Genomic DNA, 15,519 nt, shown 5'->3' on the forward strand with positions numbered 1-15,519 from the left:
ACATATAATGAAATAATAATGAAATTGTTAAGATAAGCATAAAACCTTAAATATCAACAATCAACTAGCTAGCGAGCTGACCATGGAAACTTTGAACCTGGTTAAAATGGATGCATCATATATTGTTTGTATATTCTACCAAAAATTAAAAAACAAAAACAATTGATTTGTTTTCTACTTTTATGAAGCTTATACATTTTCAGTTTTTGTTGACATTGTCTGAAAGGTGTTATTTTATGGTTTATGCTATTTATTGAGGTTGTAGTGGGTGGTTGTGGTATACTGGAGTATTATATTGAAAAGTGTAATATTCACAAGGGGGACAAAATATTCACTATACCACCACCACCACCCGCTACGACCTCAACAATAAATATAAAGTAGAATTATCACCTTTCTGACAATGTGAACAAAAACTGAAAATACATAAACCTCATAAAAATAGAATTTATGGCAGAGCTGTTATATTGGATTGAATTAGTGTGCACGGGCGTTTCTAATAAAGTGCTTGGTGAGTGTATTTTCATTAAGTTTATATTAATTTCAGCCTATTACACAGTTTCTTAAGTAAAATAATGTGCCCTGTCATTGTCTTTTTGTAGTCAGTTATCAAAATAAAAGATTAAATCAATTATTCTGATTCTAATTATTAATCAATTTTTATAAATAAATAAATAAATGCATGGAAAATTAATAAATAAAAATAAAAGGTACCATCACACTTCATAAAGCAAATGAAGACAAACAATTCAGGTTCATTCTGTGTGCAAAAATGTGCGATTCACATAAATTATTAATGGGTTTTCTTTTTTGAGAATTTAATATCAGCATATATTATATTATATTGACCTGAGAAATATCAAAAACAATTCATAAAATTTTTCTTATGAATCCTTTTATTTGCACTGTGGATCATTAATATTTTAAACTTTATAAACTACAATAATAATCTGGTTTCCTGGAGACGATGGGACCCATGGGAACCAGCTCTGTCGTCATCAACACGCGCCAACACACCACACGGAAAAGCTACCACGACCTTTCATGCGGCAAACAGAGAGACACTAGCAGGATTTTACTCAGTTTATAATGTTTGTATCAACTTATTTTTAGAGGGAATTAATTATATGTGGCTGTCGAAGAAAACCGGACCGAAATGCTTCGTTTATCTCTGGTAGTTTTTGGCAGAGGAGCCACCAGAAGGGTGAGAAACGTTTAACCTGCAGTTCTGAACAGCAGCTGCACGTAGTTTCATGTTATTGACTTTAATTAGAGATAAATCTACTCACTTTTTGCGTTATGTAGTTTCTGTTGATTATAATTCTAACTTAAAGCATCTGGAAGGAGATACACTTGTCAATGTAGTTGTAATTGTTTAGATAACTAAGACGCAGGTCTATTTAAAACAAACTGAATATATACATATATATTTTAAAGGACAGATTGACAGTTTTTCTAGTCTGTCTTAAAACAACAAATAAACATGTGCATGAAAACAGGCACTAAATGGCGTGATGAACACAGAACAGGCTTGGATCCTTCCCCTTTTTTTTTTTTTTTACTGTTTTCTGTGGTTTCACTATTTTTTAACATTTCAGTGACTAAATGATGAAATAAAAATGTGAATAATCATTATTTGTGGCTCTACTTGTAAATAAAGTGGTCTGAGTTACAATCATTCAGACTGCAGTGCTGTCAGACTAAGCGTGTACAATGTACAAGCAAGTGAGCTGAATGGTTGAACACTTGAAGGTCTTGCAGTACCTGCTGATTGTAACAGATGTCAGCCTGTTATTTGATTGTGTTTGTGTGTTTTGTCATTTCTCAAGCTGCTCCATTAACTGAAAGTCTTCTCCTCCTCAGTTTGCCTCGTCGTTCTCCAGTGAAAGCGCTCTGCCGTCCAATTTACTGCTGCCTACAAACCTCGTGGATCCTTCCAGATCAAGTACGTCTGTAGATTAATCTAAACTTCTTCTCAGCTGAATGTAGTTGCCAGTTGCATTGATGCGGTGTTTGAAATTCAGTATAAAACATTTTAAAGTCTTTACATATTATATTTTATCCCCAAAAGATAAAATATTAGAGAGGAACTTCACCGGTTTTCCCCATCAGCATGTGTTTCCAGGTGTTGGGGAGTATTACTGCGTATGTGTAAAAAGTAGTATGAAGCCTTTTGTGGCTCCAGAGGGAACTGTGTTGAAATCTGATAAATTGCCTCAAGTGATGTCACTTGAGTCAGTGTCAGCTGGGGCTTAGGATGAAGTTTGAAAATAAAAAAAATCTGGAGGTGTGGAGTTAGAAAGAAGTGAGGTTACCAGACCTCTGCAGCTCCTCATCTCTGCTGGAGGCTAGCAGCTCCAGGCTACATTAGCTGCTACTATTATAACACAACTGAGTTGCATTGTGGGTAATGTAGGCTCCAGGTTTTGACAAAGAAGAAGAATATGTTGGATAAAAACAACATCTCTGGTTCTGCTGCCATGATTTTTTTTTTTTAAACTGTCCAGTGTAAGTCTGACAGTTTTATAGGAGTGAAATGCTAAATCGGTTAATTACTTTTAAGTCTTTCCTCCCAGAGTTTCTGTCTGCATTCAGCTTTCATACCCACATGGGACAAACTTTCCTCTGACAAGACGCACCACACCAGAATGATCAGATAACTCGTAGAATTGTAACAATATTGACTGACTGCATCATTACAGATGTCCGACACTGACTGACTGATCTTGTGTTTTCCTCCGCAGAGCGTCTGCCGCCTCCTCCAGACTGTTCCCTGCCTGTTCTGAGGACATGTGATGCTGTCGTTCCTTCTCACCTGACCCCCGTCCCCACGTGGGTGGAGACTCTGGAGAAGCAGGACAGCGAGCCGCTGGGCGTGGCTCACCTCCATCCTGACGTCTTCGCCGTGGCTCCCCGGTAAAGCTGAGCTCACAGTTTTAAAGCTTCAACATGTAACTTTTTACCTTACGTCAGGGGAATCTTTTTAGTTGTCCCAAGCATAAAGAGCTGCTGTCAGCTCAACCTCCAGTGTTCCTCAACATCTGTTATTTCCTCAAATCTAAAAAAAAACAAGCTCTATATCAACTATTCATCTCAAACTGAATCCTGGATTAAACCTTGGTTCTCTCTCCTCTCAGGCTCGATATTCTTCACGCGGTTGAAACATGGCAGAGAGCTTATAAAAGGATTGTAAGTAAAGATTCTCTTTGAAATGTTTGTCCTGTTTGTTGTCATATTGCTTCATGCTGTCACCTGTGTTTTGTTAAGAGATGAACACATTAGATTAATGTAACTACGCTGTCGGCTGAACTGCAGTCAGTCAATATAGAGAAAAGGCTCAAACTATGAATGAAAACCATCCAGTTCTTAACAAAAAATCTGTAGATAAATTAAATTAACTACATAAATTCTACATTTCCAGTTTGTTCAGGGAGAAAAAAGTAGGAAAATCTGTCTCTAAAGTAGCTGAGGTGTCATCTTTTTGCTCCCTCAGAGCCACGCCAACACAAAGATCAGGTCGGAGGTCAGAGGAGGAGGCAAGAAACCATGGCGACAGAAAGGAAGTGGAAGAGCTCGCCACGGAAGCATCCGATCACCGATCTGGAGAGGAGGTGAAAGATTTGTCACCTGACAGATTTTGGTTTTGTTGTGAAATGTTCCTTTAAAGCTTTGATTCATTTAATTTGTTTTTACAAGGTCAAAAATGAGAAACACTCTCCTAGAAACAGTGACGGCTTCATTTGTGTGTAATTGCTTTGTTTTTCCATTTAAAGTGTGTCGTCATTAGAGATAAATTTCATCCCTCAGTCATTTGATCTCGAGCGCTTCACAGTCTGGAAATCAGAATACTGTCTGACAAGTGATGTCTCTCTCAGGTGGGGTGTCTCATGGACCCAGAGGCCCGACCAGTTACTACTACATGCTGCCCATGAAAGTTCGAGTGCAAGGACTCAAAGTGGCGCTGAGCTCCAAGATGGCTCAGGTAACCTACACCTGCTGATGAGAGCAGAACAGAAAACATACAGATGTCAGTGTTGGAGATGATTTTTTTTTTTAACATAAACACATGAAGATTTTTTCTAAGGATGCCTTTAAGTTGGCTATTAAAGACATATGACCATTTTACAGTGTCAAAATAAGCTTGTCAGCGCTCTCTGGTGGACAGAATGTAACAGAACGGGTTTCTAAATAATTAAATGACTCTAATGTGCAGCAGTTTGTAGACAAGTAAATATGCAAAGATCCAGATTGATCCACATTCAGGACACTTAAAGGTGCCCTGTGGAGTTTTGTTGTAAACAAAGAAAAGTAACGTTTGCATTGAGCGTTAGTCACCAAAACACTTTGTTACTATCATTGAACGCATTTCCTCCTTCATGAAACATTCGTGTTGTATTTGGGGGAGTTTTTCTTTAACTAATCGAGGGTCTAAGGATAGACGAGCTGTAGAGCTGCAATGATTGATCGATTAGTTGCCAGCAGTTAAATTAATCATAAACTATCTTGACAATTGATTAATCGTTTGGAGTCTTTTTTTTTTTTAGAAAAAAATTGTCTGGTTAAACCAAACAACTCATGATTAATTGAGAAAACAATCCAAAGATTAATCGATAAGCCCTGATATGTGTACTGATTGTGATGTGATGTCGGGCTAAAAACATTGACTTGACTGGGTTTCCATCCAGATGTAGTGCAAATTTCAAAAGAATTTCCAGAAAATTGATAAAATTTGCATTACACGTTTTCATCCACAGCTGTTATGTGAGTATTTGTAGTACGGTTGTAGAGATGAAAAGCTGGTGGTGCTGATTTTCCAGTCAGAACCATTAAACCATTACAGAAGAGGGTATAATTAAAAGATCTTCAGTCAAAACTTAAACGGTGAAAAACAATGTAAATTTTCTGTTTCCATTCATATTTTTTTATGCACACATTTGAAAATTGCCGATAAAAACAGTTGGATGGAAATGAACCAACAGACAAGGTTGATCACTGGTGTAGTGTGAGTTTGTATCTGGCGTGTGTCCATGTGGGTGAGACCAACAAACAACAAACAAAAGACACACTCATAAAAAAAAACTGCTCCAGTTCTACTAGAGGTCAGAAACTCCAGAAATGGTCTTTCAATTATGATATTGTTGTTTTATTAGAGTTTTCTTGAGGCTGTTTTTACATTTTTATACTTTCTATCACCATTATAAACTGAATGTTGCATCTTTTTCCAGGACTACCTTCACATCGTGGACTCCCTGAACATCCCTACACCAGACCCTCAGTACCTGCTGGACCTCATCAAACAGAGACACTGGGGAGCGTCTGTCTTAATAGTCGATGTGTAAGTATCATCAGTGGAGTTGTGTAACTGTGTAACTCTGTGGTTCTCTCAGTGCTGACGTTGTTCTTGTTTGCTTTCAGAGGTGAAGAGTTTCCTGAAAACATCCTTCAGGCCACAGCTAATTTAAAGTCGGTGAACGTTATTCCAGCAATTGGTAAGTTATCGCTCAACATTTCTGTATCTGAGACAAAATGCTAAATGTTTATAGTAGTAAAGCTCTGTTGCAAAAATGTCAACCAATAGATATCAGAAAAAGAAAGACCTTGTATCTCAACTGGTTCCTGTATGGATAAGAAGACAGGGGATGCGTTTCTTAAATTAACTTTTGAACATTTTTCTTTACATACATGTAACTCTTTGTGGCTGTGGGTCTGTTGAATTCTATAATAATTTATGTCACAATGATAATTTAGCTAACAAGCTAATGGCAACAACAGAGCAATCCTCAACAACTATCACCCTGATAAACTGTTTTAACATCATTATTTTAATATTTACCTCTAATGTGTCACTTCAGTTGTGTTAAAGGATAAAGCTGTTATGAGTCTCCAAAGGCTAATATCAGTGATTGCGTTTTCAGTCTCTGGAGAGTAGTTCTGTGCACTGAGCATGTGCAGGACCACGGTTCTGTTTACAGCTTCGCTAGCTTGTTGTGCTACATATCATAACCTCTTGACTTTGTAATGAAATTATTTGATAAATCTATAATGTAGTAGACAGAATAGTACACAGAACTACTCTCTGGAGACTGAAAACATGATCGCTGTTATTAGTCTTTGGAGCCGTTTCTAAACAAACGAACATGACCAAACTCTTCATAATGAAGGAACATGTCACCCAGTGCAGCGATGTGGCTCATTGACGTGTTTTTAATAGTTTTTGGACAACAACGGAGGTCTACGGCACAGAGGAATAGGATATATCAGGCTTTGGATACACAGACAATACTTGTTAGTAGATCAGTTCATTGTTGGTTTGGATCCAAACATGAGATTTATTGACAATAAGAAAAATATAGAAAATCAGCACCCATATTGTTTAAATATGTAACAAAATAAACCAAAACAAGGAGAGCTGCCTGATTCCACTGATGAATCTGTTCTGTCTTTCCTCTGTCAGGTCTGAACGTCCACAGCATGCTGAAACATGAAGCCGTCATCCTCACGCTGGAAACTATCAAGTTTTTGGAAGAAAAGCTGCTTTGGCACGACCAGCGTTACACACCTCTGTACCCCTTTAAACTGCCGTACTCCGACTTCCCATAAGATGTAATATATTGACTGACTGCAGTTAAGACGTTTGTTTTTCTTTATGTGTTTATTATGTTTAACAAAAAAAAAAATCATTAATAAATAATGCTGATGATAAAAACCAATGCAACGTCTCATTTAAAAGTCTAAAAGGCATGTGAAGAGCGTAAAAGGCTTAAAATCGATAACTGTATTTGTACGGAAGGAGACCGTTGGCCAAATCGTTCCTGATCTCCCAGCGCAGCGCCGAGCGCTTCTTCTCTGTTGGCACGGTGTAGGTGTTCCGCACGTAGACTCTCCGAGGTTTAGGCTGGAACACGCAACGAAACAAGTCTTAAGATACTTCAACACCGACATGTGGATCAAACTTGAAATCTGTCTGAGCTCATAAAACGTGTCAGAATACTTACTGGTGGAGGCTGGTATGCGAGTCGTTCCTGAAAACAAAAGCAAAACACAACAAGAAAACGTTAAAGCAACAACTGCACCTGACACTGGGAGGAGCTTATAAGTAAATATTTGTACACTTAAGTTTTTTCTTCTCTTTAAGATATTTTTTCATACCTTTATCTCTGAGCGGAGAGCTCTCCTGTCCTTCTCTCCTGGAAGTTTAAACATCTCCCAGAGCTGCTTATACTGGAAATACCTGCAGAGACGAGACACCACATGACCAAATGAGTCAACATGACTCTGATGTGAATTAATATATTTTAACAGGTTGTGTTACAGTTTTCTTTTTATCTTTAACCACGTTTATTCAGTCAGTATTTCTTGTTATCAGGTCATTTCAGAGAACTCGCTCCACATTATATCCAAGTATCAGTTTTGGTACCAAAACTGGGTAATTTTAACTGGTTTTTAACTTACTTGGCCACTGGATCCGTCTTCTTTATGGTTTGCTGGTTCATGACTGGTCGGATGACTGGAACATACACAAATATGATCAATTTTAAACAGGCTGGTCAGTTTCATTATGAAAATAACAGTATGAGTTGGTGTATTAGGCAGTGATGGAAGTAACTACTGTACTTCAAATACCTCAAAATTGTACTTATTTAAATTTTCTGCTACTTTATACTTCCTCTCTGCTACAATTAGAGGGAAATATTGTCCTTTTATATTTATCTGACAGCTATAATTACTGATTATATTGTATATTAACATTTTACATAAAGCGCTCAACTTATTGATTTAAACATATGGTGCACTTTTACAGCTTAAACTAGCCAAAAGTAGTTATAAAGTAGTTAAAACTAGCTCCACTGTGACCAGCTACAACTTTAAAACGCTGCTCATACACTGATGCTTCAGTATTAATCTAATGTCATATATAATAAAATATTACGAGTTCTTTTACTTTGATCTTTAAAGTACATTTAACTGATAATACTTACACTTTTCTGGACTTAAGTAACTAGTATGAGGTTACTTGTGACTTACAGGATTTGGGTTTTGGTCTGAGGTCACCGTCACTGTGAGTTTGAGTCTGTCCGAAATAAAACAACAATAAAGTGATTTTCAGTGAGAAATCGTGACATTCAGGCTAAAAACTAACAACTAAAAAAATCTGTGAATGTCTCAAAACGTGTAAATGATAAAACAGTGAAATACAAACTCTCCCTTTAAAAAAAAAAAAAAAAAGTTTACCCACCATTCCTCTGATGTAGGACTCAAAGGCACTCATGGAGATTTCCTCGCTCTCAGAGTCACGTGTGTCACTCTGTCCGGTTACGTCTTGGTTCTCCGTCTCTGAGTCTTGTCGCGCCGATAACTGAAGCTCCGCCAGCCGCTCCTCCAGAGAGCTCGCTGCGTCTGCAAAACAACATTTATCAATGAGACTCAAATAGTCACAAGCCGACATCTGATGCTCAGGCAGCTTTCGGTTCTGTGTTCAGTCGAAGGAATTTTATGTTTAATAATGACCAGAGATAAGCTTATTTGTTCACTGAAAACAAATACATATCTGCAGTACTAGTGTTGCTGAACCAGACAGACGGTTCAAGAGATAAATACACTGAAGATTTACAGAACAGATTTTCTCTCCACTTGTTTTCAGCAGAAACAAATAGCGAACGCAACACTGTCATCAATTGCTAAGTTGATATGTTGAACACATGACACACTGTAATTTCATACATTATTGTTAAAAAAAATATTGATCATAGCTGCTTTAAAGATTGGGGACATTGTCCAGTTTGTCTTGTGTTTTAGGCTGATACTGGACAGATACCACTAGTAGTGTCTTCCTCTATGAAGGATGAAGATTTAATCCTCACAGTGATCACAACTGAGACTTTCTAGTAGTTACAAGAGACAGAACAACATTCACCCTTCTTGTGTCTGAGGTTTCCTTCCCACTCCACGTATGTCTTCCAGCTCGAATCCACTTTGGAGTCGATGAACTTGATGTCTTTGTTGCTTGAAGACTCGTCTGGATCCTCAGACTCCACTTTGTCCTCAACGTCTCGCTCTACGTTACTCTCCACGTTAAGATCCTGCACGTCTGCTTCAAGCCTTTCGTATTCTTCACCCTCTTCAAGATCAGTCAGACCTTCCACTTTCTTCCCATCCTGGAAGAATTCGTCCTCAGCCACGGAAATGCCATGTTGTTGTCGCTCGGATCTTTCACATGTCACATCTTCGTTGTCAGACTCTGCGTCCAGATCATCAGGAAGCTCGTTTTCAAATTTCAGCTCATCTGCCTTGCTTTCAACTTCCTCTGGTTTCATGTGTGTGATGTCCGTCTCTTCACATGGACCGTCATCTCCGCAACACAACACATTAGCTTCACCGTCTTCAAACACAGACGACGGACGAGTCTCACCATAGTCCGGTTCGTGCATGGGTTCGATGTCAAACCCGCCAAAGCTGCTGAGCGACCGATCGTCCTCTTCGTCGTCTCTCATCTCAGAGAGATCTCCCCGACTGTCTTGGTCGAACTCGGTTATGGTGTGGTCGTCTCTGTAGTCGCCTCCCTCCTGCTCCTCTGGTCTGTAGGTGCCATATCCAGAGGTCATCAGACTCGGCACTGGACTATCACCACTGCTGCTACAGCCTTCATCAGCGTCACTACCCTCTTCGCCGTCTTCCGAACTCTCCGTGCTGTCGTCGCCTTGGTGGTTCAGCTCAGGCTTTTCCTCTTCCGAAGCCTCCAGGAGAGAGTCCTCTACCTGGGCAGCAGGTTTGGAGTTTTCCTCCTCAATCACTCGCTCAACCTCCACTTCCTCCTCCTCCTCTTCCTCCTTCTCATCTTCCTGACGCTCTCCATCAGACCAAAAAGAAGAATTGAGGGAATTCTTGTCGTCGTCGTCGCTGTCCTGGTCCCATTGACTGTTGTACATTTTGTACATGGTGGCGACTTGCACTCTTGCTGAGGTGTGTGGTCTGTGGATGCGGAGAGCTTAAGGAAGGAGCTAAGAGGATTAGCTGAAATGCAGAAGCTTCCTCTCACTGATGAAACAGCTCCGACTGCTGGTGACCGAAGACATTACATCTCTGCTTCCTGGACTTTATTCCGGTCATTTGATTCTGTATTAATTCATTCACCTCATTCCAGGTTTCCTTTTGTTTTTATTTCAGCGTAGAGTGACAGGAAATCAGAGAGTCCACTATTTGTATTTGTATCTGTATCTGTATTTGTTGAGGCAGCAAAATTATTTGTATTTGTATTCGAATAAAAGTGGAAAGAGGCTTAAAAATCCTGTTTTTGTTTTTATTATGCTTATAATTTTAGAGTGATGTAATAAAGTGATGTCCAAATTAAGAAATGTGCGTCATGTAGCAGGTGGATGTGACTCCCCTTATTGAGACCTGCTGATAAGACGTAACAGCGGAGCAGAGGAGAGACACTGAGATAGCGACTATAACTGACCTGCGTGCTGGTATTTGTTGTTTGTTTTTTTTATTCCCAAAAACAAATAATTTTTAAAATATTTGTATGAAACAAATATTCGTAAAAAACCCCACTATTTGTGCTTTGCCGAATAACGTATTTGTATTCGAGCACATCCCTAGTTACATGTTATGAATCTCTGAACTACGGCAGCTTGTAGCTGCCACCATGACAAAAACATTTTTTTATAATTTGTTGATGTTAATTTTCTGCCTTCTGTAAAGTACTTTATAACTCGGGTTGTTAAAAGTGTTTTATAAATAAAGGATATTATTATTATAGTACAAATACACTCAAAACAGATGATCAGAAGCGCTTTAAAGAATTTCAACAAACAGAGAAGTTTATGTTACCTGAGTCTTCGCTGTACACTGATTCATCGCAGACTAGAGACCGTCCTTTATGTTTCCTGTAGGCGGAAGAAAAAAGAGGAAGACCTCAGTGTGAAGACAAAACTCCAGTTAAATCATTAAACAGAGGATTTAGGATATTTTTTTCTCTGACCTGTTCCAGTGACGACAAAATTAATTCTGTTTTATTAAGACAGTCGTTGTTATTATCATGTGGTGAGTACACTTCTGCTGTCAGTGTGTAATTGGCGGATTTTTATTTTTAATCTTCTCTGAATCTGTGTGTATACTGACAATTTCACACATTTCCTGTTTCTGTTCACTACTACTGAGCCTTTTCATAACCATTGTCATAATCATTCGTTGAGCTTGTCAATGTGAAGATTTGCTGTTCTGATCATTATAAGTGAAGATCTTTGGGTTTTGGACTGTCGGACGGACAAATAAGACATTAAGAAGATGTCACTTTAGGATCATAGACATTCTGACTTTATATTTCACTATTTTTTGACAATTTATAGACTAAACTATTAATCCAAAAAGGTAATTGCTAATTAATTGATAATGAAAATGAACCTTAGTTACAGTACTGGACTAAATTGAACACTTTTTGTTTCACAGACTGACTCACTTTTTTCATAATTATTGACATTTTAAAGACTAAACAATTAGCAAATATATCAAAGAAAAATCAATAAATTCCCACATTTTTGTGTGTGTACAATTAGAAAATAATAAACATGATGCTCCTGTGAGTCTGCAAGTCAAGATTCAAATATCTACATTTTTTCCTCTTTTCTATAAAATACTTTGAGTTCCTGAATTTGACTGATGAGCCTCAACGTTTAATATCCACAAATCATCGGAACTCAGCTTCTCCTCAGCACGAGTCTTATTAAACTGACCTCAGGACTTTTCTCTTGATGAAGCGTCTCTCCAGGGTGTCGGGAGTGGATGCACAGCTGTCGACGTGCGGTGGGTGCAGGGTGTCTTCGGGGTCCGACTCCACCTGCAGCGCATTGGGAGCACCTGAAGGCAGACGGAGCCGCAGAGCCACCGAGTGTTGAGCGTAAGAGTCACAGTGGTCCTTCCTCCATCCGTTGTCTTTATTCTGAGAGGTGGTGAGCACCTGTGTGGCAAAAAAATACAATAAATAAGTGTCTCAGCCTGAGCCTCTCTCACTAAACCTTCCTAAGTGATGCAAAGAATAATTTGTGGGAAATTAGTCAGATTATGTCTCTAAAACTGACTTCTAAACAACTGTCATAAACTTCAACCTTTTCATGTCTATTAATAACTGTTGGTCAAACAACCTTGACACATTACGACTGTGGTGAATTGTGGGATACACTTGGCTTTAAATATGTTTGAATCACTATTTGGAGAAGTGTCCGTCCAGTGTGGGCAAAGTGTGCTATGTGTTGTAATTTTTCAGACGTGGGACACACTCGCCTACCACCTCGCGACACGTGAAGGTGCACTTAAGTGCTAAAGACTTGGAAGTTGGGGACAGTATTGGGATGGACCCATTCCTTCTGAACCTTTTTCTGATGTCAAACACTGCAAATTTCAACATGTGACGCCATTTGTCTACATTTATCAAGAGAAATAAGAAAAACAAATCTTGTCATGTGTGGTCTACACTCACCTGTCTGTCATGGTCCACTTTTCCTGCATGTAAGAAAAACCCTTCAAAGTCGTCAGCGTTGCACCGACTAACTGTGAAGAAAACACACAATTCACCAGTTAACATACAACAATAAAAGCAAATCTTTAACTGTTACAGTTGTTTTATTATTCTGACTTTGAAAAAAAAAAGTGCTGCAAAAAACTTATTATCATCATAAAGTGAGGTAAGAAATTCAACCCTCTGCTGTCACCTTTCTCTTTGGTGAAGGCGGGAGGACTCGGCTGGAACGCGGCTGTCTGAGATTTGGTGGAGTTTACGTGATGGGACGAGGTCAAGCTTTTCCATTTCCCGTGTCGAATCAGTTCATCAAGATCTAACACCACACAAAGAGAGACAGTAATCTTTTAAGACAAGTTAAAACATGAATATTCATCAATTTTGGAGTAACTTTTACTGTATTCAATCTATTCTTGAGACATAAGCAGACTGGTGCCCGTAGTAACACATGCTACTCTATGCATTGAAAAGATTTGACCACAGACTCATTTCCATATGTTCAGAGTCTAACCTTGCTTGAATTCATGCAGTCTGTGTTTAGGTATGTTTTTGTAGCCGAGGATCTCCAGCTGTTCCTGAATTTCCTCTTCAGAAAAATCCAGGTTGTCCATGATATTTTCAGCTTCAATTCAATGAGGTAGCATTAAACCTGAAGGGAAATAAAATTCAAAATTGTAAAAAGTAAATACAATTTAAAACTCATAGATATGAAGAAGAACAAGAAGGACTTTAAGAGATCAGGTCACGGATTGTTTTTATGGAGTAAGGTGGGTAATTTAATGTGGATATTTAATTTTTTATTTTAGTCTACAATTCATATAGGTGGGATTTATTGCAGGGCGGCTACATTACACTTCATTACTTTTAACTAAGCTTATGAAATAAACTGTAAACTGAGTGTAAATCAACAGTTTATATGTATCCGCGTCTGTTAAAAGGCAAACTTGAAACAACTTAATTTTGAAGTATTTTAAAAGGGCAGCAACCAAACCGTTCTCTGTTTTGTTAGGGGAATGTAGTGATCTGATCAAATCTGAACTAGATTATCATTACTAAGATTTGACAAGTCTAAATATAGGGATTTTTGATCTGAATCTGTTCTCATGTGACATGGACAGAGAAAAAAAAGCAGTGAAATCGCCCTTTTTTCTATTTTCAAAAACAGAATAAAGGTTTCCCAAATCTGAAACTGTGTCTTAATGATTCTCTAAAGTCTCCTTGTTAATCTGGTCCAGATTTGATGAGTCCTTGTATAGTGGATTTTGATCTGGACCTGGTCTAATGTAGTCTAGATGGAGGAAAAAAAAGCAGTGAAATCGCCCTTTTTTTCTGTTTTCATGAGCAAAATAAAGCTTTCACAAATCTGAAAGTGGAAACAGCGTAAAGTCTTTTTCTACGATGTCTAACACTTTTTCACAAGTGTAAGTGGTGAGAAAAACGGAGAATTAGCAGCTAAGTATCAGTATTTATGTTTCTCATAACTTTTCCCTTTAACCACGAATCTGAAGCTAACTTCAGCGTCGCAGCTGAGTTGATATTTAGCGTTAAACAGAATAAAGTAAGTTGCAGCTTGGTGGCTCTTATGCATGCCGGATTTATCAGTAGATCATTAAGATTTTACAAAACTCAAAAGTTTTGTCTAATACTTCCATATATCCGCTAACAAGCACGCCAACCTTAAACTGAGAGGCTTTTTGAAGGATGTTTGGCATGTGCAAATATGGACGGAAACGGAGGCTAACAGTTAGCAAACAGACTAACTTTAAACATAAACAATGTTATATCGTCAGAGAGGTTTAACAGGTTTGTTTCTCACCTGCAGGAGGACCGGTTCGCTGTTAAAATGAACTCATCACGGTAACATTAAGTTACCGGTTGGGTGTTTTATTGTTTACAGGCTCAGACGCGGCACCAAGACAACAGCCGTTAACGAGCTTTGAAAACGACGCCTGCTTGTCTTCTTTGATAAACTTCCGGTCTGCTGCTTCTTCTTCTTCGTGGTTTTTTTTTAGCCGTTGCTAAGCCAGAGCATTACCGCCACTTACTGGACTGGAGCGCAAACCAGCAGATAGACAGTAAATAATTTGGACAAATTCTCTCTGCTGACTATACATTTTACATCATTTCTTCACATTGACAGTTTATTATAAAATCATGTTTATTTCAGTAGTTTCAAACAGCTAAAGCCTTATCTCCTCTCCTGACTGACCTCTGCTCCACTGTGAACTCAATAATGTTAGTTCATGGCCAGTTTCTTTCCTCAGTCTTTACGGGTATTCTGTCCATATTTTAACCTAAATTTACTGTCATGGACTAAAGAAACCAGAAAATATTCACATTTAAGTCAAGTTAAGTCAATTTTATTTATATAACGCAATATAACAAATCACATATTCTGCCTCAGTTGGCTTTACAGTCTGTACAGTATACGGCGCCCTCTATCCTTAAATCAATTAGATGTTGACATATTTCACAGGATAAGTCAAAACTTTGACCTTTTGGTGGTGATAGATGAAAAGTCATTGGGATTCATCCTCTTGGCGCCATGGATATCTACCAAATTTCATGGCAACCCATCTAATATTTCTGAAGACATTTCAGTCTGGACCAAAATGCTGGACTAAAAGACTGATCAACCATCATTGCTATCCCTAGAGCCCCGCTGTTAGCATAGCTAAAAAGACTTTGACAGGCAGGCCTCGTTTATTTTGTTATGGCGGCTAGGTCACAGCAGTGCAAAAACAACTTTTAACTCGACTTTGGAAGGAAAATGTACAAATGCTTTGCCATTTAATGGACAACATTCAGAGACCTGAAAGACTTTCATTTTTCCTTTTGGGCATGACTTCGACTTGCCCTCAAAGACTTGAGTTGGACCTGTCCAAAGACTTATGCTGTGCCCCAGTTCCACACTACATACTAATCCTCATAGTGTAGGCTACTGTTTTTTTGCAGTTAGTATATATTACATTGTTTCGTACCAGCAGGAACTGCGACTTCAGAAC

General features: G+C 38.4%; 2 protein-coding genes across 2 annotated transcripts; one reads left to right on the plus strand and one right to left on the minus strand.

Annotated features, from left to right (window-relative positions):
* Positions 1–990: 990 nt before the first annotated feature.
* mrpl4 (mitochondrial ribosomal protein L4) lies at positions 991–6,710 on the plus strand. The gene is made up of 9 exons (XM_042398901.1): positions 991–1,204; positions 1,864–1,945; positions 2,745–2,916; positions 3,138–3,189; positions 3,494–3,611; positions 3,876–3,982; positions 5,226–5,335; positions 5,416–5,489; positions 6,455–6,710. Exons 1-9 carry the CDS (start codon positions 1,157–1,159, stop codon positions 6,598–6,600), a joined length of 909 nt encoding a protein of 302 aa, XP_042254835.1. The 5' UTR covers positions 991–1,156; the 3' UTR covers positions 6,601–6,710.
* On the minus strand, positions 6,648–14,507 carry hyls1 (HYLS1 centriolar and ciliogenesis associated). Its single transcript, XM_042398894.1, has 12 exons — positions 14,331–14,507; positions 13,026–13,163; positions 12,708–12,830; positions 12,476–12,546; positions 11,733–11,956; positions 10,831–10,886; positions 8,237–8,397; positions 8,026–8,071; positions 7,453–7,507; positions 7,150–7,231; positions 6,996–7,022; positions 6,648–6,895 (listed from the first exon to the last, which is right to left on the minus strand). Exons 2-12 carry the CDS (start codon positions 13,123–13,125, stop codon positions 6,761–6,763), a joined length of 1,080 nt encoding a protein of 359 aa, XP_042254828.1. The 5' UTR covers positions 13,126–13,163; positions 14,331–14,507; the 3' UTR covers positions 6,648–6,760.
* Between the last annotated feature and the right edge of the window lie 1,012 nt (positions 14,508–15,519).

Source organism: Thunnus maccoyii, chromosome 2 (genome assembly GCF_910596095.1).
Source record: "Thunnus maccoyii chromosome 2, fThuMac1.1, whole genome shotgun sequence".
Taxonomy (NCBI): domain Eukaryota; kingdom Metazoa; phylum Chordata; class Actinopteri; order Scombriformes; family Scombridae; genus Thunnus; species Thunnus maccoyii.

Bases quoted from the DNA above. Each gene is read 5' to 3' on its own strand.
- mrpl4 (XM_042398901.1), top strand. From the start codon at position 1,157: ATGCTTCGTTTATCTCTGGTAGTTTTTGGCAGAGGAGCCACCAGAAGG. The intron at 2,917-3,137 runs GTAAAGCTGAGC...CTCTCCTCTCAG, and splicing joins GTCTTCGCCGTGGCTCCCCG to GCTCGATATTCTTCACGCGG. The intron at 3,983-5,225 runs GTAACCTACACC...ATCTTTTTCCAG, and splicing joins TGAGCTCCAAGATGGCTCAG to GACTACCTTCACATCGTGGA.
- hyls1 (XM_042398894.1), bottom strand. From the start codon at position 13,125: ATGGACAACCTGGATTTTTCTGAAGAGGAAATTCAGGAACAGCTGGAG. The intron at 10,887-11,732 runs GTCAGTTTAATA...TTCCGCCTACAG, and splicing joins ATCAAGAGAAAAGTCCTGAG to GAAACATAAAGGACGGTCTC. The intron at 8,398-10,830 runs GTAACATAAACT...GTTGTTTTGCAG, and splicing joins AGTGTACAGCGAAGACTCAG to ACGCAGCGAGCTCTCTGGAG.